Source organism: Dipodomys ordii, unplaced genomic scaffold (assembly GCF_000151885.1).
Source record: "Dipodomys ordii isolate 6190 unplaced genomic scaffold, Dord_2.0 Scaffold117, whole genome shotgun sequence".
Taxonomy (NCBI): Eukaryota; Metazoa; Chordata; class Mammalia; order Rodentia; family Heteromyidae; genus Dipodomys; species Dipodomys ordii.
This window is the reverse complement of record NW_012267333.1, coordinates 4,425,322-4,451,619: the sequence shown is the minus strand read 5'-3', so window position 1 is coordinate 4,451,619 and position 26,298 is coordinate 4,425,322. Positions and strand designations below refer to the sequence as shown.

Genomic DNA, 26,298 nt, shown 5'->3' with positions numbered 1-26,298 from the left:
AATTCATCCAATGCTTAGGGCCAAGGTAGATGGACAGAAGCATATGTTCTTTACATTGTCATGGGTTTGCCAGGATGAAAGATGGTAGCATGCACTGACTTTGAATATGTCTAACATTGCACGTAAGTGGGCTGTAGATGATTGGTTCTTGAATTCTCTTAGATATATTAAATTTGAAAATTTTTGTCCCAACTATTTATTTCAGAGAAATCCAATTCTTAGATTTCTTTGCTTTTCCTAGTGTACCTTTGTATACCTGAACATATAGGTTAGGAGGTTTATTTGAATTATAACAGTATTCTTCATCTGTGAGATCTTTTTCAAAACACCAAAAAAAAACTACATACATTTCAAGGTTAGTATTTACTTAATTAACAAGAGCTATTTGAGAATTGATAAAATAGAGAAATAAGAAAAGACAAAATGAAAAAGTAAACTAATGCAAACAGAATGTACAGATAACATCAATATCCCAAATTGTCTTCAATATATTTCATAGAAGCCTTTCTGGAGTTGATCTTTAACTTTATTATTCCTGATATCTGGAAAGTGTACTGGCACAACCATTGGCAGATTCATGGTGGGTCTTTCACTAAGAATGGAGACATCCCAATGCTGTCAGTCATTCTGTGATGTTTCCTCATCTGCTCAAACACATTCTGATACACCCAAGAAATAATATTTTTACTTGTTTAATTTGGTGTAATTTTCTTTACATTATAACAATACATAAGAAAGAATCTTTTTGTTATCAATGCACATATAATTCTCAATCCTTTCTCTTTTACTCATAACTGATACGATTTCAGTTAATAAATTATATAAAACTTTAAAATACAACTTTCTGTCTTCACAGAACTTTGTAGAGCTGCATGACTTGAAGACTGAAAGCTGGCTCAAGATGAAGACATTCCTATGAATGAATAGGATCAGTGCTTCATAAACATCTCTTGATCTACACTTGGTTGTTCCGGTAGGAATATCACTCCGATCGTGTGATCTGATAGGACTTTACTGTAGAAGGCTTTTCCACCTGTTCCATGGCCCATGGAAATTATTCAGTGGTGTCTGAGTTCATCCTCCTAGGGCTCACGGATAATCCAGGGCTTCAAGTCATTCTCTTTGGTGTATTCTTGCTCATCTACTTAGGCAGTGCTTTGGGTAATCTTGGATTGATGGTGCTAATCCATATCAGCCCTCAGCTTCACACACCCATGTATTTTTTCCTCACACATCTGGCTTTTATTGATTTCTGCTTCACCTCCTCTATCACCCCAAACACTCTTGTGAATTTTCTGGGTGAAGTGAGAAGTATAACATTCTATGCCTGTGCCATGCAGTTATTGTGCTTCATCACCTTTTTGGTTTCTGAGCTGTATTTGCTCTCCATCATGGCCTATGATCGATATGTTGCCATCTGCAATCCTCTCCTTTATGTCATTCTCATGCCAAGAAAACTCTGTGTTCAAATCATGGCAAGTACATACATGTATGGATTTGCTGTGGGTCTTGCACAAACCCTGGCAACATTTCAGTTATCCTTTTGTGACTCCAATAGGGTCAACCACTTCTACTGTGATGATGTGCCTCTAGTTGAGCTGGCCTGTTCTGACACAAGTATCAAAGAGATGATGCTACTAATCATTGCTGGGTTCAATACCCTTTGCTCTCTATTGATTGTGATCATTTCCTATGTCTTCATCCTGTTTGCCATCTTGAGGATGAAATCTGCTGAAGGGAGAAGGAAAGCGTTTTCTACCTGTGCATCCCACCTGACTTCCATCACAATATACTATGGGACAATCATTTTTATGTACCTACAGCCTAAGTCCAGTCATTCGCTGGACACAGATAAACTTGCTTCTGTGTTTTATGTTGTAGTGATTCCCTTGTTAAATCCACTGATCTATAGTTTGAGGAATCAAGAAGTGAAAAATTCCCTGAAGAGAATGAAAGAAAAGTTATGTTTGGCTGTCAAATAACCTAAGAATTATTGAGGCTCAAGATTTTGACCTTGATTTGAGCTATTTCTTACAGGGAATCACAAATCTGGTAAATTGTAAGCCCATGTCCTTTACTTGGAGAGGCCTTTCTCAGTCATGGTATTGTAAATGTCCACTCTTTCATTCTAGTGGTTTCCACATGAAAATCACTTTGTAAACATTTTAAGTTGGTGAATTTTAAATTGAGAATGATGTGGAAGAATGGAGAGAGAGGAGAGAATCAGAGTGAGAGTTTTAAAATAACACTAAAAGGGAGAGATCATAACCGTATCCACAATATCTTTAATAATTGACAGCATTTCTCTAATAACTGAAAAAAACAGTATCTCAAGTCCAACACAGAAATTTAAATTTGTGTTAAGTTGAAATAGATCAACTTCTACCTTTTCTTTCTTTTCTTTTTTTTTTTTTTTTTTTGGTCATGGGGCTTGAACGCTGGGCACTGTTCCTTAGCTCTTCAGTTCAAGGCTAGCATTCAACCACTTGAGCCACAGTGCACTTCTGGTTTTCTTTTCTTTTATTTAAGGAGGTGTTTTTTCTTTTTTTTTTTTTTATTGTGAACATACTCTACAGAGGGGTTACAATTACAAGGGGAAGATAATGAGTACAATTCTTATCAAGCATTGCAGCCTCCTCCTTTGTTTACCCTTCACATGCCTTCCCAGCCTCCCCCCATCTCCCACCCAATCCCCACCCCCAAAGTTGCAAAGTTCGTTTTTGACATGACAACTTGTACTTCTCATTGTTGCAACGGGTCCACCTGTATCCTTAAACGACTTGTTTTTTTCCCTTACTTCTGGTTTTCTGATGGTTAATTGGAGATAACAGTCCTGCCCAGTTTGGCTATGAACCATGATCCTCAGATATCAGCCTCCTGAGTAGCTAGGATTACAGGAGTTAGCCACTGGTGCCCAGCTCAGCTTCTATCTTATATTTCAAGGCACCCTGGCAAAATAGCAAAGTTTAATAGCGATGTTTATAGACTGGCTGTTTTCCATAGGTCTCCATTCTGCATTCATGACAGACAGAGTACCCCAGAATTTGCTTGACTTGCAATATTTACTAATTCATTCTGCATTGTATCATGTCAGTGAATAACTTCTTAGCAATGCAATTCATTCCTGTACAGCTTTATTTTTATGATTTTTGACCCTGAGATACTTTGGCTAACAATTTGCACTTTTGTAGTTAATAGGTGACTTAATGAGTAAAATTTTTCATCTTTAAATACCCACTTCTGCATCTGCAGATACAGTGATGCTTCATTTCTATAGAAGTAAATGTGATTGTTAAAGAGGAATGCAAATGTAAGAAGATTGTAATGGATGTGTCAAGTTTGTGAAACACACGAAAAGTAACACATACCCATAGTGCAAATTGAGCCAGTGGTGAGTAATGAACTTGAAGAGCATTGAAACTTTTAGAACATTGATTTTTTTTAGGTGATTGGGTGTTTGTTCTCTGAAATATTTGGTGACATAATATTATTTATTGAAAAATCAATAAAAATCAAAAAGGAATTATTCCATTATGATATTTCTTTATAATTCTTTTCTTAGCATTAGACATCAAACCTGGTCTTCTTGCATACCTAAAGTGCCCTAACATTGAGCTAAATCCTCACTCCTCATTGCAATCTTTTTTTTATAACAAATTATTTATTTTTCCATTTTTAATTTTCCTTATTTATTGATGAAATACTGTTTTTATTGTGTGCCAAGCATTATTTTGAGTTACTTATACATATTAACTTGTCTAATCATAAAATAACTATACATAACGACTTGTACATCTCATTGTTGCAGTGGGTCCACCTGTATCCCTAGTTAAACGATTTGTTTTTGCCCTTCCCCTCCACAAATTATACCAACATCAAATACAGTGAAAGCAGGGGTTATACTATATATGTTAGAAACGATTGCATGAAAAAAAACATTTAAATACTTAATCTTGGGGTTCATTCCCCTAACATTAACTTATCTGACCTTTTCTGCTTGACTCAGACATATACTAATTATTGCAAAGAATGGAAACCATGAGACCTATAATAAACATAAAAGTTATTAAGAAACCTTAGACAAATTAAGGACCTATCAATGACAAATATAACAAAGTTTACATAGGCCCTTTGTCTAACATACAGCTGTGTTAGTACACTTTAACTATTTATTTTCTTCTGTAAATTAAAGTTATGACTTTATACCCTAGGGAATATCATGAATGAGATAATCATCTACAGAATGGGAGATCATTTGTTCTGCAAATCTTTTCTCAAATGATTTTTGAAGTAGATTCTATGCAATAAAATCTTTCCTTTATCTATGCTGAGTAAAAAAAAGAAAATAAAAACTTTAAAATTATCATATTAAAAAATAACAATGCAATATGTCCTATGTTATTATCTCTGCTTGACAGATGAGCACAGTGGGTACAGAGAGGTACGTTGCCCAGGGTAACAAAGCTACTGGATATCAGGGTAGGATTTTAGCCAGGCATGTGAATTCTGTTCTGTTCATATTCAATACAATCTCTCAAACAATTATATTATTTTAATTCTGCATCTATTTGTCTCTCTCCTCTCCCTCCCTTTCCCCTTCTCTCTCTCCTCTCTCGTTCTGTGTCTCTGTATCCATTTCTCTGTGTGTCTCTGTGTCTCTCTCTGTGTCTCTCTGTGTTTCTCTCTGTGTCTCTCTCTGTGTCTCTCTCTGTCTCTCTGTCTCTGTCTCTCTCTCTCTCTGTTTCTCTCTCTAGCTCTCTGATACTTTCAACAATTTCTCCCTGCTGCAGATGTGTATGTGTGGTATGGATTACAGAAAATATTTTATATATCTTTTGATTTGTTTTCTACATGCTACATAAAAATATTTTTTCTGTTAAACAAATAAGCCACCATTGTTTGAGTTAATAAAATCATTTAGTTCCATATGTCTTTAAGTTAAAGTAATCATACACTAACTGCTTCTCTTGTGTCCTGTAATGGGTATAACTTCTAATCAAGTTGTCTCAGTTAATTTCCAAAACACCTGAGATTGGTGTTTCAGAATGCAAATATTCCCGGTATAGATAAAAAAATCAAAGTATGACCATTGAATTCAGTTTTGAAAATCACTATCAAACTTATTTTTTAATTATTATCTTTAATTCTAACCAGTAATGCATTAGGCTTTTATATGTTTTTACATTGCCTGGTGACTCACAAAAATGTTATCCCTAAATTAGAAATTAGAACACATCACAAGAAACATGTATGAATAAAAACTTAATTTAGGAACAGAAATTGTACGCCTTCCTACTTGGCTTACATTCTCCAAAAAGTAAAATAAAGAAGTCAGCACATGAAGGATAGAAAGCATTCTGCATTTGTTTCTCTTCTGTGGACATGCAGTGATTGAATATTTCATATCCTTCATATCCAGAGTCTTAGCTGTTCCTGTAAAAGCTAAACCTATCTCTTGGGAGGTTATTTCAATAAACATGTTATACAACCATATGTACAGAGCTATTGAGCGTTTGTGATCCTCTCCTGAGAAAATCTTCCATTGCCTTCACCTTTGTGAATATTTATAGACCTGTATAATTTATGATGTCCAAGTTTACTTTTTTCATCTTTACCATCCAGTGTACTTACTTGTACATTCTACTTATGGCAAATGAGGGAAAGCATACAACCTTTGTATCTTTGGGTATGACTGACTTCACTTAATATGATTTTTTCAAGTCTCTCCATTTCTTTACAAATGGTACTATATCTTTGCAAATCTTGGACTCTTTTAAAATGTCATTTCTTTCAATTGTTTCCATCTCTCTGTATTTGAAATCCATATGAAAAACACACAGAGACCACAGACAGAGAGATTAAAGCATCAAATACTTGTTTCCCTTTGTAAATAAACTATTTACTTACTTATTTTTGTGGGTCATGGGGCTTGAACTCAGGGCCTGGGCTTTGTCCTTGAGCTTTTCTGCTCAAAGTTAGTGTTCTACTACTTTGAACCACAGCTCCACTTTTGGTTCTCACATGGTTAATCAGAGATAAAAATCTCATGGACTTCCTCCCAGGAACTGGCTTTGAACTGCAATCCTCAGATCTTAGCTTTCTAAGTAGTTATAATTATAGTCGTGGGCCACGAGTGCCCAACAATTGTATTTATTTTTATTATCTAATAAACTGAAGAATACTAATTGTGATATTTTGACTGAGGAATTTTAGCCAAGAGATGAGTCTAGTCATCTTTGCAACTTCCACCATAGTCTTAGGGGCTGCACTGAACTATACAACTATATCACCAATGATCTAAATAAACTCCCTACTCAGTGCACTGGAGACTGTGCTCCTGTCTGAAGAAAACCTACATTTGGCTTTATGTGTAGTTGTTGAGGATTAAAATTGTGTGTTGACATGAAACCTGCCACTCATTTGAGCAGGACTGTCATAAATAATTGCATGAAACATAAAAGTTCAGTAAACTCCCCCAGAACTACAGTGTCCCTCAAATCAGTCATCAATATTTTATAAGCCTAGGATTTCTTTACTCATAAAAATAAAAAGTGTTCAGGACAATGTTGTTTGTCATGTTTGTGATGAGTGAGAATGTCTTGTTAATCTGTCTATATAAACATGCACTCAGAAGACAACCTGTAAGTAGAAACACTTGGATCCTCTGTTAAGCTCATTTTATTTTAACTTTTTAAATATTTCTAATTTACTTTAAAAATCATTTGTATTTTATTTTTTATTTCAAATATCTATATGAAATGGGTTATATCTTTGCATTTTCATGTACATGTCCAGTGGTTACACATATTTTAATTCTAGGAGCTAGGCTTGTTGGCACATGCCTGTAATGCCAGAATTAGTGAGGCTGAGGTCTGGGTTAAGATATGGCCTCAAAACAAAACAAAACAAAACAAATGAAATAAAATACACAGAGAAGTTGGTCAACTCAGTGGAACTCAATGGCAGCATATCTTGGTCATGCAAATCTTCATGAAGATCATGCTGATCTTCAGCAGAAGAAATAACCATCTTCTTTTGCAAACTTGTGACTCTGTTTTAAATGACAGCAAGTATAATATTCTAAAATGCAACATAATAAATAATAGTAAACTGCTAGCTTAATTCTTTCCTTAAATATTAAAATAAAAAACTCCCAGACTTATTTTTATTTATGTATCTTGTTCTACAAACATATTTTGAATTCACAGCAGGGACTAGTGTCATAATGGCCACCCTTATTTGTCACTAGACAAGCACTGATATATGTTGAATATGTTAATTTATAAACAGAATTTCTCATAAGCTATGTTCTTCCAAGGATATAGAAAGAAAACAAAGGAGAAGGCAACAATGCTCAATAGGAAATGTACTCAATACTTGCTCATGCAACTGTAACTCCTTTGTACAGCATTTTTACAATAAAAATGTACAAAAAAGAAATAATTTAGTATCTTAGATATTTAAATCCTAAAAAATGAAGAAAAGAGAGCTCAGCTAGACTTTAATTATCCTTTGGAATTTTCACATTACATTTTATGTGAAATCAGGCAACTTTCAAGTAATCACTTCCTAATGAAATCTATACATCCTTTAGCTTTGGTTGCTTATCATAAATAGCTTGATTAAGTGCCTGAGAGAATAGAAAACTCCACTAGGTTTTATCTATGTCCCTTAATGATTGGTAAGCTTCTGAAAGTCCAGCGAATTATCCTTATCATTATATAACAAACATTCATGTAACTAACACCTAACAAAATGCATACTAAAGTGGATATACTTCAAAGCAGACTAAAAATTAACCTCTGTAATCCTCAAGAAAAACCAATGCATCCTATTATTTTGGGGACTGGAATCAGAGTTAGTTACTCAGATTAAGGTTGGTGGTCCAAAAATCACATGAGTAATAAGCTGAGGAAACATTTTTCTTTGCTTTGTGTTTTTTTTTTTTGGTCTTTTGTATCTTTATATGTCTTTTTTTTTCTTTCTAGGGCTGAGAACCCAACCCAGGGCCTTGCGAGCACCAGGCGGGCGCCCTTCCGCTGGGCTAAACCCCCCAGCCCCGGAAACATTTTTCAAACCCAAGCAATGATATCCAGAGTCCCTGGCTCTAATAAATAATCTATCTCCTCCATTGTTTGAGATCCTCTATATTTGTATTTGAACGTGCCTTGTGTGGTCTGTAGAAGCAGTTGGTTAAGGCATTGCTTTGTGAAGAAAAGTTCTCTGCAGCCTATACCATGACTTCAAACCCATGGACCTCCTTCCTCCACCTCCTGAGGTCCAGTACTACAGGTGTGTGCTGCCCCTCTGTCAGTGACCTGGACTCTAGATAGTGGATGTATTTTCCAAGAGCAGCTTGTGTCTTCATAGAAAATAACCAAAGTTGGTGCCAGTAACAGTTCTCATTTCTTTCTTCATGGATTGGGAAAGAATGAGAAGTTACAAGTTGGGAGATTTGGGGATGGGGAAGGTTTACATTATTGTCTTCTTGATTTTAATAGTTTTAAGGTTTCGCACCCTTTCTCCAAGGCTTTCTTGGAGGCCTGCTTCACCTCCTTGTTCCTGAGACTGTAGATCAGCGGGTTCAGCATGGGGATGACCACCGTGTAGAACACAGAAGCCATCTTATCGGTGTCCAGGGAGTGATTGGATTTGGGCTGCAGGTACATGAAGATGAGCGTGCCGTAGAAGATGGTGACAGCCACGATGTGCGAGCCGCAGGTGGAGACGGCCTTGCGTCGGCCCTGGGTGGAGCGCATCCTCAGGATGGCAGCGATGATGAACAGGTAGGAGATGAGGACGATGGAGGAGGAACAGATCATATCGAAACCCGCGAAGGCGAAGATGAGGATTTCCTTCACACGCGTGTCGGAGCAGGACAGGGCCAGGAGGGGAAGGTCGTCGCAATAGAAGTGGTTGATCACGTTGGGCCCGCAGTAAGTCAGCCGGAAGGTGACGATGGTGTGGAAGAGGGCCACCAGAAAGCTGTAGGTGTAGGGGACAGCCACCAACAGCAGGCAGACGCGTTTGGACATCAGCGTGGAATAGTGCAGGGGGCTGCAGATGGCCACGTAGCGATCATAGGCCATGGAGGCCAAGAGGAAGCACTCGGTGATCATGAAGGTGAGGAAGCAGCCCAGCTGCGTGGCGCACGCGTGGAAAGGGATCGTGTTGGGCACCACCACGAAGTTCACCATCATCTTGGGGGTGATGGCCGAGGAGTAACAGAGGTCGACAAAGGCCAGATGGCTGAGGAAGAAGTACATGGGAGTATGGAGTCGAGCATCAACCCTGATCAAAACGATCAACCCGAGATTGCCCAGCATCGTCACCAGATAGATCACTAAAAACACCACGAAACAGGGTACCTGGAGCTCTGGCCGGTCTGTAATCCCTTTGAGGATGAATTCGGTGACATAGGTGACATTCGCTTCAGCCATGTGCGCTGGCAAGACTTTGTGAATTTGGTCTCCTTGGGAAATGGTGTATTCTTCATGGCCCCTGCCAGTCAGTGGAGCATAGCGCTGGTGTCCTCTTGTTGACCGAGTTGACTTACGCTCTCGTAGATAGCAATATATTCCAATTTCTTGTGCTATTTTTTTTAAATGAGAACTCCAAAATGGGTAGAGAATCTAAAGTACATTCAGACCAGGTCCGAGGGAATCCTATGAGAAGCCAGAAATCACTGAGAGCATGAATGCTGGCAAATATTTAGTAAAGTGGGACATCAAAATACTATATTGAAGTGAAAAATCAAAGTTCCCAGTGGCATTGCATAACAGCTCTACCTAGAAACCTGAATCGGATCATCTAAAAAATTACACAGGCAAAATACTTTAAAAAGGCTGTTAAGATACTACCGTAGGATTCGAGATTATTTTATCAAATACTCTGATTTTGATTTTAAAAAACCAACTATTTGATTTGTGTACATTTTTCTGAATGACTCATCATTTCAAGTACTATTTCTTTTTTTATTAATAAGTTTTTTTATTGTGAAAATACCATACAGAGGGTTACAATTACATTAGCAAGGAAATGAGTACATTTCTTTATTCGTGTGCACATCTCTTTAATTTGTAAAGGAAATCTTTAAAACCATGGAACATTTTGAGCAGAGATATTTTCCAAAACAAATGCTTGTTTATTGTTGAGTTCCATTATTCCTAAAACAAGGTTTTTCTAAAACTTTCCTCCATATTAAAATCATTAACTGGTTGTTGTTGTTGATGATGGTGATGATGCTTTGTGTGACTCAGTTTACCACTTTACCAGTTGATCCACAACTCCACTTCTGAATTCTTGCTATTTAATCAGAGGTAAGGGTCTTAGGAAATTTTCTGCCCAGGCTGACTTCAAAACCACCATTCTCCAGGTCTCAGCCTCCTGAGTAGCTAGGATTTTAATGGTAAGTCTCTGGTACCCAAATAATAGCTTTTATATTAAATTATCTTGAGATTCTAGAGTTTATCTTTAAAACTATTACAGTGAAACAAGAATAATTCCTAGAACTATATGTTTTACCTTTATAATATCAAGTACTTAAAGTTTGTAACATTGGGTAAGATTGTTTTTCTGTGAAATGTGAAAAGATAAATGACAAAAATAAATTATGCACACATAAATTAAATTAACTAGGTGGGAAGGGAAAATATACATATACAAAACAGATTTTGGTGGTATTTATTTTTTACTTGCTTATTTATTTTAGGTATACTGGGATTTGAACTCAGTACTTCATGCTTACTGTGAAAACACTTTACCACTTGAGCAAAGTTCCCAGGCCATCTTGAATTAGTTATTTTTTAGACAAGAAATTCACTTTTTTCTTTGCACAGGCTCTTAAGGCTTGATCCTTCTACATAGACTTTCAAGAATGCTGGGATTACATTCTCTAATTTGGGGGGGGGGTTGTAATGTCCTGTTGATATAATATGCCTCATCTCTGCTTCAGGTGGTATCTGGGCTTAGAGGTGTGAGCCAGACCACTCAGCCCTATTTTCATTTCTGTGACTGGACTTATAAGGATAAGATTGTTTTAGGAAGGTCAGTTTTCACTTGTCTATTTCTATATTTGCTGTTTTTGAAGATGAATTGACAAGGCAACTGTCTTCCCTTTTTGAAATCAATCCTTTATGTTTGAATCCTTTTTTGTTTTGTTTAAAATCGTAGCTATCCTCCATTTGTCTTAGTTTGGGGCCTTGCTTCACTCTGTAACTCACGTTAAGTGTAGGCTCATGATTTTCCTTCCTCAGGCTCCTGAGGTCAGAGATAGCAAGTTTGCTTTCTGGAACCTGGTTGTGTTTGGATAATAGTCTTCAACAATATCTATAACAATAAACTATATCTCATTAGTACAGAAAACTTTTAAATACAACTTAAATTTATCTTTATTTACAAAGATAAATTTATTTGTAAACAAACCAGAAGATATAGTAATTTAAATCATTTTTATATAAGATTTTTATATAGTAATATATATATGTATGTTAACACTATATATAGAGATAGATGGATAGATAAAATACACTATATAACTCACGGACACATAAATGATTTTAATGTCCATATATATTATACATATATCATACAAAAAGTATATCAGAGCATCTATTTAAACTATTAGGTGGAAAACTTGGACTACTCAAAGGAGTAAGTTGAGAACACTCTGTTTCTTTTTGCTTTAATTGGAATTTTTCATTTCTATTAGAAATATCGTTTTAAATTATTTTACCTAGCATTAAAATTCACGAAAAGTTATCTTAAAGGCTTTTCTTGTGCTTGGCAGGCTCTGTAACCAAGCAGATTCATTTATTTGGCTCTAGGTGGGAGTTTATTTTGTTTATCTAGATTCTAAACCTAGTTGTTGAACAAAGTCTCTCTTTTATTCTAAATAAGGGACCTGGCTTCTTAAGTATTTGTTTTGAGGCTGGGAAGGTGGCTCAGTGGTAGAGTGCTTGCTTTGCATGCATGAGGCCCTGGGTTCGATTCCTCAGCACCACATAAGCAAAAAGAAAAAAGCCGCAAGTGGCGCTGTGGCTCAAGTCGTACAGCACTAGCCTTGAGCTGAAGAACTAAGGGACAGCACCCAGGCCCAGAGAGTTCAGGCCCTACAACCGGACCCCCCCCAAAAAAAATTGTTTTGTTTATGGAATGTTCTATATGTATTGGAATCTGACAAAGAAGTGAGGATTTGGAGGAAAAAAATCACCTTCATCAAGGGCTAAAAAGAAAATGAGCATTGAGCGAAATCCATTGCTCCATGAATCAAATATTTCCTGATTTACTCCCTGGTGTCATATTAGTTTTGACTTGAACTTTATTTGTGTTTTGAAGAATTTTTCCTTGGTTACAGGGCTGCACCAAGCTTGTTTTCTTTACACCACTTAGAAGCCTGTTACCCTGCAAAGCATGTATTAAAGGTGTTCAAATCCAGTGACTTCAGCCACAAGATGCTCCCTCTACTCATCACAAAAATGTGTTTGAAATGCTCTGGCCTGGCATATGAAAAAATGTTGGAATGTTCTGGAATGAGACTGATTCCATTGGAGTCACTCTTCTGGTGAGATAGTAGGTAAGGGATACATCTATTGATTCTTATTTCATCTCAGGATTCAAAAATTACTGTAAGCATCTGGTCTTTCTTTAATAGGAAAATATATTTGTCAGGTCTGAGGACAAATAATCTGTAAAACAAAAAACAAACAAACCCCAAAACAAAAATAACAAAAAGGAAGTTTCCAAATGCCACGGAAACAAAGATTAGGGATTTCCCCTCAAAGATGATGAACAGCAATTACACGAGACTCCAATGTTGGTGAAACTCTTTCACAGAGAAATTTTAGCCAAAAATTTTCATCTTTCCCCCCATACTTATAATCTAAATCATATAAAAAGAACTCTATGAGTTTTGCTGCAAGAAGGACAGTAAATTTTAACATGCTATCTGGCTAACAACATCAGGTCATTTAAAAATTAAGGAGTGAAGACACACAGAGAAAGAGAGTGCATATGCTAAATTTCACATTTAAATAAAATTGATTTCCTTCAGAGAGTGCTAAAAAAGTCTAGGCTCATGAAATGTAACTAGCATGTAATCTGAATTTATTTAATACTCTAAAGCAGCTCACCAATGGGACTTGATGCTTCTAAAAAGGAGCTGGGGTGTATGGAGCATAGGCCTGTGTCTCCAAAGCCAGAACCCATCCGACTCACCCGCTTAGCAGTTAACCTTCATCCCAATGAGCTCATCCTGAAGTTGTTTGGATGATTTATTATTTCTTGGGTCCCTTTGGATCTAAACGTGAACCTCCAGAGGTATAAGAAGGCTGAGATATTTCTTTCCATGCTTTTCTGCATCTAACATCAACTGGATAAATTATATTGGGGATTGAAAAAAATTAAATTGTTTGTATTCCTGGAGGAATTATACTTTAAATATATCAATTAGATATTTCCTTAAAAGTCAATGTGGTCTTTATTTCTGGATGGAGACAACATTATAAATGTTAACACTTAGGTGAAGATTTAAAAAAATCTTAAGTTTTTTGAACTGATAAAAAATAATGCTAAAATATAATGATAAAAATAAAGTCTTTAGAATCAAAATCTTGGGCAAAGTTCTATTTACTTTAATTCTTAATTTCCCCCATCTTAAGTAGTAACAAACAAACAAACAAACAACAACCTTCCGTAAGTATTTTTGTGAGTATTGAATGTGTTACATTTTATAAAGGCTTAATGGATTCCCTGGTAAGTAGCAAGTGTTCAAAAACAAAATGCTGAAATAGGGATACAGGTTGACCCACTGTAACAATGAGATGTACAAGATGCTATATTGAAAACAAACTTTACAACTTGGATGGGGGAGGGGGAAGGGAAGGGATGGTAGGGGAAAAACAAAGGAGGAGGTAACAATACTACATAAGAAATGTATTCATAACCTTATTCATATAAATGTAATCCCTCTGTACACAATTTTTACAATAAAAAACATTTAAAAACCTTAAAAAAACACAAAAGTTACCTGCTTAAAAACGTGAGACAGAATGATACCATAAATAAAGTCAAGACATTCTGTATACACAAGCAGGGTTCTATATGTATCAGTGAATATGGAAAATTTCTTAAAGCTTTCTAGTGTCAGCATTCTTTTATGCTTTGGGGGTGATCTGGTCATGGGGCCTGAACTCTGGGCCTGGGCGCTGTCCCTCAACTCTTCAGCTCAAGGCTAGTGCTCTACCACTTGGAGCCACAGCACCACTTCCAGCTTTTTCTGCTTATGTGGTGCTGAAGAATAGAACTCAGGGCCTCATGCATGGAAGGCAAGCGCTCTACCACTGAGCCACCTTCCCAGCCCTCACCATTCTTTTTTTTTCTTTATTTGTTTTCCTTTTCCCCCTACCATCTCTGCCCTCCCATCTCCACGACTACACCTCCACCCCACCTCCCTCCACTTCACCCCCACATCCCCATTTCCCCCCCCACCTCCCCATTTCAACCCCCCCCCTCCGCCCCGCTTCAAAAGTTGTAAAGTTTGTTTTTTTACATAGCATCTTGCACATCTCATCTCGCTGTATCCCTATTGAATCAATTTGTCTTTTATCCTTCCTATCTCCTCCCAAAACAGGTTTTCTTCAAAGCGAAAAGAGAGCAGTGAAAGAGACCCCTCAGCAAAAGGAGAAGCCAAAAGCGGATCTCGCCCTCACCACTCTTTAATAATTATTTTTTGTGTTCTTCAGAACTAACTTGCTCTCTCTCTCTCTCTCTCTCACACACACACACACACACACACCTGTGCGTGTGTACACATGTGTGTGCCTGTGTAGATGTGAATTTGATTTGTCATTCTGAGATGTTTGTCCCTAATTACTTATATCTTAGAGTTCATCCTAATTTTTAACTGAACCTATAATTTTTCCTCTCTAAACCTCCTATATTCATCTTTTTAATAAAAAAGACTGGTATTTTTCTTTTGTTGTTTGCTGATACTTTGGAACATTCATTTTATAATATAATAAAATCTCACATAATTGCTTTTTCTAAGTCAAAACTAAAACATGGAAATGTTCCTGATTAATGGTAAAATTCAGTTTCCTCCCTATTTCAGGATCTAAGTATTAGGTGTGTTGTGGTGTGTGTGTGTTTGTGTGTGTGTGTGTGTGTGTGTGTTACATAACCTATAGCAGTTCTAAAATTATCTCTTTTCACAATCAATTTGGCTGACATTTCCAGTCTAGCTTTCTTCCCATTACTTCAGCATTTCAAGGTTATTCTATAGCCATTTCAAGGCTATCTGTGAAATCTTATGTCAATAATAAAACTTTTTCATTCTCAGCTGAAACTTATCTGAAAGTTGAAGATCTTATGTATTGTCTCACTTTTTGATTTTTGCAATTCCACCACATTTTCTTCTTCCTTTTCTTCTTCCTTTTATCTCACTGGTTTCAGATTTAGGTTCTATTTCTTTTCAGCAGTTTGTTCTTCCAGGTCTTCAAGGTGTTTTGTTTTGTTTTGTTTTTAGCAGAGACTTTATTACTCAATTTATAAATTAGGTTTTAATAAGTTAGTCTCTCTTAGACAACTTTTTAAAATTAAAAGACATAAATCCATTATATATTTATATGTTATATTTATAGGTGCAATATATTATGCATAAAATATAATATATGCAATATATAATATATGTGGCATTTAAAAATGCAACAAATATGTAATATATATGTGTGTGTTGATTTCATTTCATTTCATTACCAGGAGTCTGTTTCCAAATACTTAGTATCAAGACCAAGCAGCCCAACAGTAATGCAAATAAAATTCTAAACACCCAAGGTTAATTTCCCAGTATCCTGCTCCCAGATCTGATGCTGTCTGGATGGCATCCTCAGCACCCTTCTGTCCTTACTTCCGAAGTTTTATGTCTTATCTACACCTTTACTTATCCTTCCATTGCTAACCTCCAATGCAATGTAGCACTGATTTCTTCAGTTGTCAAAATATACATCTCAACTAGTCTCTAAAAACCTTTGGAAACATAAATCCCATTTGAATACAGAACTTATGCAAGTAGATGCAGTCACTTTCACATTCTTCAAATTAAAGTCAAGCTTCACATATTGCATCTTCTGGATCTTGCATGATGTTAGGTTCTCTTCTACAGTACTACCTGCCTTCCCTGCAGGACACCACTTCTTGCCCCCACAGCTTTCACTGATATTCTTCCATGTGAACTTCCTGCTGTCCTAATGCTAGTATCTTGTTTCTTTCTATTTATATACTGGCCCTGATTTCCACTTTTGCCAACTTTTACTTGGGAAATCAAAACAAATACATATTGTATATTTGTTACATTATTAAATGCCACATATATAATATATGTCATGTATAATATTGTCCAAACATGTTTCAATTCATTGTTGGCATTTCTCATGGCCTTATAAGTTGTTATTTGTATTCTCCCAAATCTTGCTTTTTTTGAAGTCACTTAGTTTAACTGATAAGGAAACAAGGCTCCTCACTATCAGGCATGTGTTGGTATAAGAACATCACCGCAATGATTTCCACAAATGCTTCCTCACTTGTCTTTCCTATTATGCCAACCACTCTTTTAAGAAATACTAGCATATTTATTTCTCAGCAATCCCATAAGTACTATTATTAGCCCTATTTTCAAAGACAAAAACTGAAACGCGAGAAGTTCAACTGTCTTGTGCAAGTCACACACCAACACATTGACAGAGCCCACACTGATTCTAGACACAGAACCACTGATGTAGGCTTCTTCCTTCCTCTCTTAAAAACAAGACTCTTGACTTCTACATGTTACATTTCTCAAGAGTGCTTCATACTTGGATTAAATTATATACAATCAATAGGAAACTGAAACATATTAGATGACATGAGGAAAAGGAGGTCAGGTTATTTTAGTTCCCCTTATTGGGCAGATAATTTTGGTAGCAGCCATATAGCCACATCCTTTCACTCAGCCTCTTCCTAGCAGCTTACGACATTGTAGCTTTCATTGGACACTGATCCTCTCTGGGTCTTTTCACTTGCAGAAGTGATGATAGTATTGTATTATATTGTAAGATTTCAGGCATCTGCTATTCCTGTTCAGTCTCTTTATTTGAAGTATTATGGGTTGATCCTTCTCAAGAATCTGATAAATCTCTAATTGCATTTAAGTTAATCTATTTTTCTTTATAACAAAATACTTTGAGATTTTCATGAGAAAATATTTAGTTGAAAATCAATTCTAAGATTAGGGGGAAACATGGAGCACTTATTTTTTTTGATAAATGGGGTTTCCTTTGTTCCTTAGAAAAGAAAAAATATTTTTTAAATTTCATTGATTTTTATATAGGTAGGACTATTAATTAGTGGCATTTATTCACATCTTCAAACATATACATGAAGTTAAAAATGTGTTTGGATGCAAGAAAGAATCAAACTATATATATATATACATATATATATGTATATACATATACATATATAGTCAATATATTAGACTCATGATATTATAAGAAAATTCCCAAAATATGAACGTAGAGGGAGAAACATTTTTGACTCATTGTTTTGGAGGTCCCTGTCAACCATCCAATGGTCTTATGGATTTAGATCTCTGATGTTTTCAGAGGACCTTTTCTCTGGATCTGCATGCAAATAAAAACAACACTAATAGTCCACCTCACCTCAATTAGAATGAACGATAACAAATCCTGATGTGGATGTGGATAAAGGGAATTCTATTGCACTGTTACTGGGAATTTCAGTTTCTTCAATCACTCTTTCAAAAACTGAACATAGAGCTAGCTACCCTATGACCCAGCTCTTCTACTGCTGGGCATTTATCCAATAGAGCACAAACAAGGCCATACTAAAGCTACCAACATAACTATGTTCATTGCAGCATTATTTACCATAGCTAAGATAGAATATCCTAGATGCCCCTCACTGGATTAATGGATCAAGATAATGTGGTATATATGTACAATAGAATTCTACTCTTCCATCAGAAAGAATGATATTGTACATTCATTAGGAATTGGAAAGACTAGGAGAAATATTAAATAAGACTTATTTATATACTAATCTTTTTATAAATAAACATGTATGTATATTGCATGCATGTTATATGTTATACATATAATATATAGTATGTATTATATACTACACATGTGATATGTAAAATAAACATTTATATAATATATAATTTATATAATATATATTATATTACATGTTAATATATAATATACATTATATATTGTATGTATTATATTATATATTATATGTTATATATTATATACTTATAAATTACATAAAATATATGTGTATATATGCAGGTACATACATATTTGTGTATATCTATTTATCTGTCATCTATCTACTTATTTATGTAGCTGAGAGAACTCTTTTTTTCTCCGCTTTCTCTTGGCCCATACTAGTTAAAAGATGATAAATTGAATCTGAATTAAACCTAAAATATTTGTTGTATCTAAGAACATTTATTCTTCTAAAATATTCTATCTAAAATATTTATCATTGGCTTGAGGCTAAAATTTAAAATTTCCCAGCATTTCTTTTCTTATCTAAAATGTGAGATAACTTAACATTTCTCCTGGTGTCCTTGTAAAATTCATGGTAGGTAGTTTGCATTCATTTTTATCTGAAACATAATGGGTAAATAATAAATATTATTCTTATCATTACGATTACTGTTAAGATTTTCATTCTATTTATAACAGTTACAGTATAAATGATTTGCAGTTTTCACAACAGTTTACTACTAGTTATTAGTTTACTCCTCAAGAGTCTTGTACTGTAAAAAGTATTTTCATTTTTAATTAAGATCTCAGAATTTATAGCATTCCCAAGAGTGCAAGAGTAAGTAGTAGAAGACACTGTGCCCAAACCAAGTTTAGTTCTGAATTTTCAATCTATACTTCTCTGTCCCCAGAGAAATATGATCTAAGTTAGAGGAAATAACAGTCCCTGAGGAATCATAATTAACTCAACAAACCTATACCAAATTGCATATTCATTAATCTAGTGTAAAAGCTGAAACTTTGTGTTTGTTGAAATTGGTTTCATTTCATTATCTCCACAGAAAAAAAATCTTAAAAAGCAGTTATTTTAATAAGGCCCCTAGAAACTGATTAGCAGGGAACTCTAATTTTGGAGACACGGTGGTAGGGAATTCTCTTTGAGGTGAAGAGGTGTGTAATAAGACCCGTAGAGACAGTTCATCATCTGTGCTCAAGAAAATTCTAACTTCAGTTCCTCTTCCCCTAATGATCGGCAATTATTTAATTAAAATCAATAGGTGAAGAATGGAAGTCACAAAAAGTGTCACTTTTTTTACTTTTCTCTGCATTTTTGAAGTCTGACTAGAAATAGAATCATTCATCTTACATTTTTCGTGTTATACTGTATGCACAGACAGCAGAGACAGAGAATCTTAGATTCTGTAGTGAAAAACAATTAGCCTTTATAAAATAAGTTAAGAATATTGTCATGAAGTAAACTTTTACTGATTTAATGACAAATTTCAGCTGCTACCTCAAATGTACTTATCCCAAATGTACTGTGATGAGAAGTTTCTATTAGAGTGAAGTTAAAGGCCATTATGGATTTTTTTTTCTTCCCTGAATGAAACAAACCTAATAGTCAAACACTAAAAGCTCTATCCAGGTGGAGATAGGAAATAAATATTAAATAAATATTTGAAATAAATATCAAATATGGATATCATCATGCTGAAAATGCATGGTGGGATAAGCCACATTTTAGCACAGTTTAAATAAGAGAGATGGTGGATGTCCTGCATCAATTAAGTAGGTATATGATTTGTACATTAGTTTGTATTTGTTTTTAACTGAACTAATAAGAAATGTTTATGACCATGATTTTCTTGCATTATAGATATATAATAAGCCACATGAATATGTCTCTAAAAAGAAGGTTATACTAAGTGATATTTTAAAATTCACTAATAAACTTGCTTGAAGGGAAGTTTGGAATGATTAGTTGAAAATATAACAGAAATCATTTAAGTATGTTTTTTATACCTGAAGATAAATACATACACGTATTCATGTATTGGCACAGGTTCCTTCATAAGCATAGATGTTTGAAGAACTGGATGTTTTAAGTACTGACTAAATAGGGAGAAGGAATTTTAGGTTATATGAGTTTGGAGTAAAAAGTGAAATGAAAAATTAATAAATACAAGACAACACAGTAAATGACTAAGAGACTTGTATGATTGATGTGTGTGTAATGGGAGAGAGGTAATGGCATTCAAAATCTGCCTTCGACAACTTGTACATCATTGGACACCTGTGTTCTTTCCTCTTCCGAGCTTTACTTTCATTATATATAAAGAAAAAAATCAAAAAGTAGGCTAAAATACTGTATAGGCATGCGTGAAATACTGTCATGAAACCCTGGGAACTATTTGCATATGTTAAAATAAGTGAATGACAGAGTATAAAATGGGTTCTTTTCTGGAGGTGGGAAGTAGTAAGAGTAGAAAGGACAAATACAGAAGAAGAAGGAGGATGTATATGGTCAAAATGCTTTATAAATGTGTGTGTGTGTGTGTGTGTGTGTGTGTGTGTGTGTGTGTGTGTGTATAAAGATGGGATTTACTGAAGTTAGTTTGGGAAGGGAAGAAGGGGATAAAGGAGAAAGACAGAAGGATTGAATCTGATCAAGGCTAACTGCATGCATATGTGGACATGTGAAGATGAAACCTCCTTGTACAACTAACACTAGGATAAAGTATGAAAAAAGAAGAAAAAGAGGCTGCATGTTATACATGTTAAAACTTGATAGCAGGAACTGTAAACCATGTCCACCGAAACAGTTCAAGAAAAGTCATCAGAATAATAACTGAACACACACTATAAATATATGTGCACAAATATACATATATAATATAAGTTTAAATACAAGGTCTGCACAAGCAGATGTGACATATTTTCAAAAGTACTCATGTATTGTCAGTACAAAGGGTATTACTACATAGCAACAGAAAATTAATATTGTATCTGACAGATGAAATGGTTAAAAGCACTGCCTAAATTTATTATTAAAGCAAGGTATTTATGTGCCTGATAGTTTTACCATGTAAACATCACTCTTATATTTTAATTTCCTTGCTCAAATTTTTAGTATGATTCAATGAATTATCATGGCCAAAGAATGTCACTGAAATTTCATATTAAAATGTACAGTAATTTGTAAATGTAACACATGGGATAATCAATAATGGATAAGAAAGTAGCAGTAAAAAGCATTAGCATAAAATAAAGATGATATACTGAAAAATCACTAGGCACTGTTATGTTTAACAGGGAAATCATGGAATTATCTCACTCAAAAACAGGGATGATATTCTTTTTTTTTTTTTTTTTTTGGAGCGGGATCCAGTAGTGGGGCCTGAACTCTGGGCCTGGGCACTCTCCCTTAGCTCTTCAGCTCAAGGCTAGCGCTCTACCACTTGAGCCACAGCGCCACTTCTGGCTTTTTTCTTTTTTGCTTATGTGATGCTGAGGAATCGAACCCAGGGCCTCATGCATGCAAGGCAAGCAATCTACAACTGAGCCACCTTCCCAGCCCAGGGATGATATTCTTATTATTGCCATCACCATTTACTTTCTGAAACTCTAGGAATCTGTAAGAAAATGGTGGGCAAAAAGAATAGGAAGAAAGTTTTCAAGAAATAGATAAAAATGTGATATTTATACACACTGGTATTTTACTCATTCATTAGAAATAATAATACTGTAACATTTGTAAAGAAATGGAAAGACCTGAAGAAATGATTTAAGTCAGTCAGACTCAAAAACACGAAAGATGCATGTTTTCCCTTACATTTGAAACTACATTTAGCTTACAAATTCATAAGTATGTTGTATGGTAGGCAAGTGTTTACTAGTTTATTAACTGGAATATAGTAGATTCAAGGGAGATTTCAAATAGTGTAACTCCTTAAAAGCCAAAATCAAACTTCAGTAAAATAAGACACCAGGAAGCAGGTACTCAAAAGAGGTGGAATGGGGTCAAAAGGAAAGTGATAGATGAATGAAGAGTAGAAGTGGGGTCAAAACAGACAAAACTTTCAATGTATATCCTGCAAAAATAAATATAAGGAAAGAGTCTGGTAGAAGAGGAATGGTGAGAATGTTGAAAGGGGTAACATTGATTAAGATGCAGTGAATTCATAAACTACTTTGTTAAATGGAAACTTTTTTGCACAACTTTTTAAAGATTATAATATTTTAGCTATGGTAAATTGTGGTATACTTATACAATGGAATTCTATGCCTCCATCAGAAAGAATGGCATTGTCCTATTTGTTAGGAAATGAAAAGACTTGGAAAAAATTAGATTAAGTGAAATAAGCCAGGCCCAAGAAACTTAGGTCCCATGGTTTCCCTTATTTGCAATAACTAGTATAAGTCTAGGACAAGCAGAAAAGGTAAAAAGCTATGTACATGTGACCGTATAAGTGAAATGAACCCTAAGATAGGGACACAATTGGTGTTTTCTTTCTTGCTATTGTTTTTTATGATATTTAAAATATACTATGTGACTTTTTTTGTTTCTCTAGGATGGTCCTCCCCCACAGAATAACCCTGTTTACACTGTATTTGATGTCTGTGCCTGCATCTTGTATATACCTTTTTTTTTCTAATTTGGGGAAGGGAGGGGAAATAACAAAATGCTAAAATAAGGATACAGGTTGACCCATTGTAACAATGAGATGTCAAGACAGTACGTTGAAAATGAACTTTACAACTTTGGGAAGGGGAGGGAGGAGTTGGGGGTGTGGAAAGGGAAGGGATGGTAGGGGAAAAGCAAAGGAGGAGGTCACAGTGCTTGATAGGAAATGTACTCATTACCTTACTTATGTAACTGTAAACCCTCTGTATAGTATTTGTACAATAAATAAAGCTTTACCCAACACCTCACATTTAAAAATAATAATAACAATATTAATAATAGGAAAAAGAAACATGTTTAGATCCAGGGTCACAATAATAATAGGCAGTACCAGTGAGCCAAATTTGGCCAACTGACCACACAAGGCCAAAACCTAATCTGGCTGGATAATTTTAGCATACATTTATGACAACCCACTCTTTTGTTTGGGCTTTGTTTTTTGGCTTTTTTCTTTTTATTTCACACAATGATTTGCAAATTTATAGAGTATAACATGATGTGTGGATATGTGTTTAGATTGTACAATGACCAAATCAGAGTAACTTACATGTTCAATACCTCAAACATCTCATATGTATTTGAGGTGAAACATGCAAATGTCATTCTTCAAGGTATATTAGAAGATGTATTATAATTAATTATTATAGTCATTCTGTGCAATAGAACACAGAAAAGCATTCTTCTCATCTAACTGTTAACTCTGTATTCCTAAAACAATTTGACAGCTTCAACAAAATACTTAAAAACCATTAGCAGAAATCTAAGTTAGGGGAACTAATTTTAACAAAGTATTATTAACAGAACTACCATATAACCCAGCAATCTTAAATTAGGTATGTATCCAAAGGAAACAAAATCACTGTCTCTAACTATTTCAGCACTATTTTCATTAATAAAGATAACTTTGTGTATGTGTATCATGGATAATCACTGATGTATAAAAGATGAAATTCTATCATTTCATGGCATTGATAGACTCATAAGCCTTTATATTTAAGGAAACATAGAAGCTGCCAGAAGATAGTTTATGATATCACCTATGTGGAGAATCCCAAAATGAAGCAAAGATAGACTTATGCAACCCCTGAGGAAATGACGTGAAGATCTATTTGGCTTACAATTTCAGAACTCACAGTGTATCCATGGATGCCTTTAATCTATGATCAGGTAGGTCGGCACAGTGGACAGGACAGGCCCAAATAAAGATTTTTAAGTCATGGAAGCCAGGAAACCCAAGGAGTGAAGAAGTTAGTGAACCATAGAAACCTTTCTAGGGCACATCTTCACTAGAGCAGTGCCTCCAAGAAGGTCCCATTTCTGAAGTTCCCACCACCTCCCCATGATGTCAACAGCAACAGCCAAATGGCCTTTGGGACCTGTTTCTCTTCCAAACCACAATAGATAACTAAGTTATGATTTTGTTTTTTAAAACTTTTCTTTCATTTTTAATTAAGTTTACTTAATTGTTGTTAATAGAGGTGATATACAGAGGAATTACAATTACAAGAGTCAGGTAATGTGTATAGTACAGTGTCTTCTGTTCCCTCATTCATCCCCCAGTTCCTCCTCCCATCTCCACCCAAAAGTTAGTATAGTTCAGTTTCATCAATATCCAGTGAGCTCCTATTACTACACTTTTTCCTGCCTTTTGCCTTGAGTTCTTTACCATCCCTCCAGAAGATGTACACGTGAATACACCATACATTAGGTAAAGAAATACACCTCACCAAACTTCATTATAATCATAACTAAATGTCAATTGAACATTAACACTAAAGCAGAAAGGAAATTCATATATGAATCGTTTCATGGCACAAATTATTCAAAGAAAGCAGAGAAATATTAAGTATAGCATCAAACTGTTGGGGTTTGTGGGAAGGTGGGGAGGGTAGTGGGAAGCCATCTATCCGAGACATAGAAATTAATGTTTTAATTAATCTGAGACATAGAAATTAATATCTAACAGCACAGACTCTAAACATGAATAGTTTAGTTGTTCCTTGCTTTGTAATTACAAAAACATTTCACTAAATAAAAGTCTAAGCTCACAGGTTAAACAGTAAATACGAGATTGAAAGGAAGATTATTAATATCTTGGAAAATAAGGGGTGAGTCGGAGTTAGGTAATATAAGTAAAATTTAATGTTACTGGATTTTTCTCAAAGACTGTGTATCTTCCACCAGGTAATTCCTAGCTATATCTAAAGTGTTGCAAAACCAGGAGCCAAGTGAATGATAGCAGAACGGAAGGGTAGATAAAGGACTCACTTAGACCAGAATATATGGATACTTCACCTTCACAGAGACTAGCTTTAAATAAGCTCCAAGAGCTGGACACAGCTCATGACTGTAATCCTAGCTACTGAGGAGGCTAAGGTCTGAGATTCATGGTTCAAAGCCAGCCCCGGCAGAGACTCTTATCGCCACTTAATCTCAGAAAAGTGGTGCTGTAGCTCAAGTGGTGGAGTGCTAGGTTTAATTAAGCAAAAGTAGCTTAGGGACAGACCGAGGCCCAGAGCTCAAGGCCCAGAACCCCAGCAAAATAATAATAATAATAATAATAATAAATAGATAATAATAAATAAATATATGGTTCCAACATATCAACCAAAGATAAACATAATGCATTAATATTTTATGGATGTTAAAATGCCACAAACTGGATGGCTCAAAACAACAAAATTATATGCTTATATGTTCACTCTAAAAATGTGAAATATCCTTACGAAGATACATACTAAGAGAGTGTCCAGTGTTTTTCCTCTTTTATTTTTTAAACTAATATTGTTTTTAGAGAGGTGATATACAGAGGTGTTACAATACATGAGTCAGGTAATGAGTACATTTCCTTTTGAACACTGTCTTCTGTTCCCTGATTCTCCCAGTCTCTCCTTCCCATCTACTAACCTCAGTCATTTCCCAATCTATTCCTCTTTCTTTGTTTGCCTCTTCTCTCTATTTTTGTATCCAGACCCTTTTCTTCTGCAAGAATACCACTCAAGACACTATGTTGAAAATGAACTTTACAACTTTGGGGGGGAAGGAAAAGAAGGAGCTGGGGAGCTAGGGAGGGAAGTGATAGTAGGGGAAAACAAAGGAGGAGATAACATTGCTCAATAGGAAATGTACTCATTACCTTACTCATGTGTAACTGTAACCACTCTGTACAGTATTTTTACAATAAATATATATAAATACAAAAAACAAAATTCTATAACCAAATGAAAAAATAAGATAAAGGGCTATTCTGTGTGACGTTATGTCAGTGAACTCTACCTTCTACCCTATGAATCTAAGACTTAAAATATTTTGAGAAGGCACCATTCAATCCATGATAAAAAAAATAAACTGCTTTAATCTGTGCCTACAAGAAAGAAGTGTATACATATCTGAAATAGATAAGAGATAGAAATAGGAGGGGGGAGGCTGGGAAGGGATGTGAAGGGTAAACCAAAGGAGGAGGCTGCAATGCTTGGTAAGAAATGTATGCATTATCCTGCCCATGTAATTGTAACCCCTCTGTACAGTATGTTCACAAATAAAAAATAAAAAAGAGATAGAAATAAC

General features: G+C 35.2%; 2 protein-coding genes across 2 annotated transcripts; one reads left to right on the top strand and one right to left on the bottom strand.

Moving 5' to 3' along the window:
• The first annotated feature begins 1,040 nt into the window (after nt 1-1,040).
• Nucleotides 1,041-1,982, top strand: LOC105995445 (olfactory receptor 5AL1-like). The gene has a single exon (XM_013029158.1). The coding sequence runs from the start codon at nt 1,041-1,043 to the stop codon at nt 1,980-1,982; it is 942 nt and encodes a 313-aa protein (XP_012884612.1).
• A 3,662-nt stretch (nt 1,983-5,644) lies between these two features.
• LOC105995337 (olfactory receptor 1038) lies at nt 5,645-9,440 on the bottom strand. The gene is made up of 2 exons (XM_013029041.1): nt 8,495-9,440; nt 5,645-5,691 (listed from the first exon to the last, which is right to left on the bottom strand). The coding sequence occupies exons 1-2, from the start codon at nt 9,438-9,440 to the stop codon at nt 5,645-5,647; spliced, it is 993 nt and encodes a 330-aa protein (XP_012884495.1).
• Nucleotides 9,441-26,298: the final 16,858 nt, after the last annotated feature.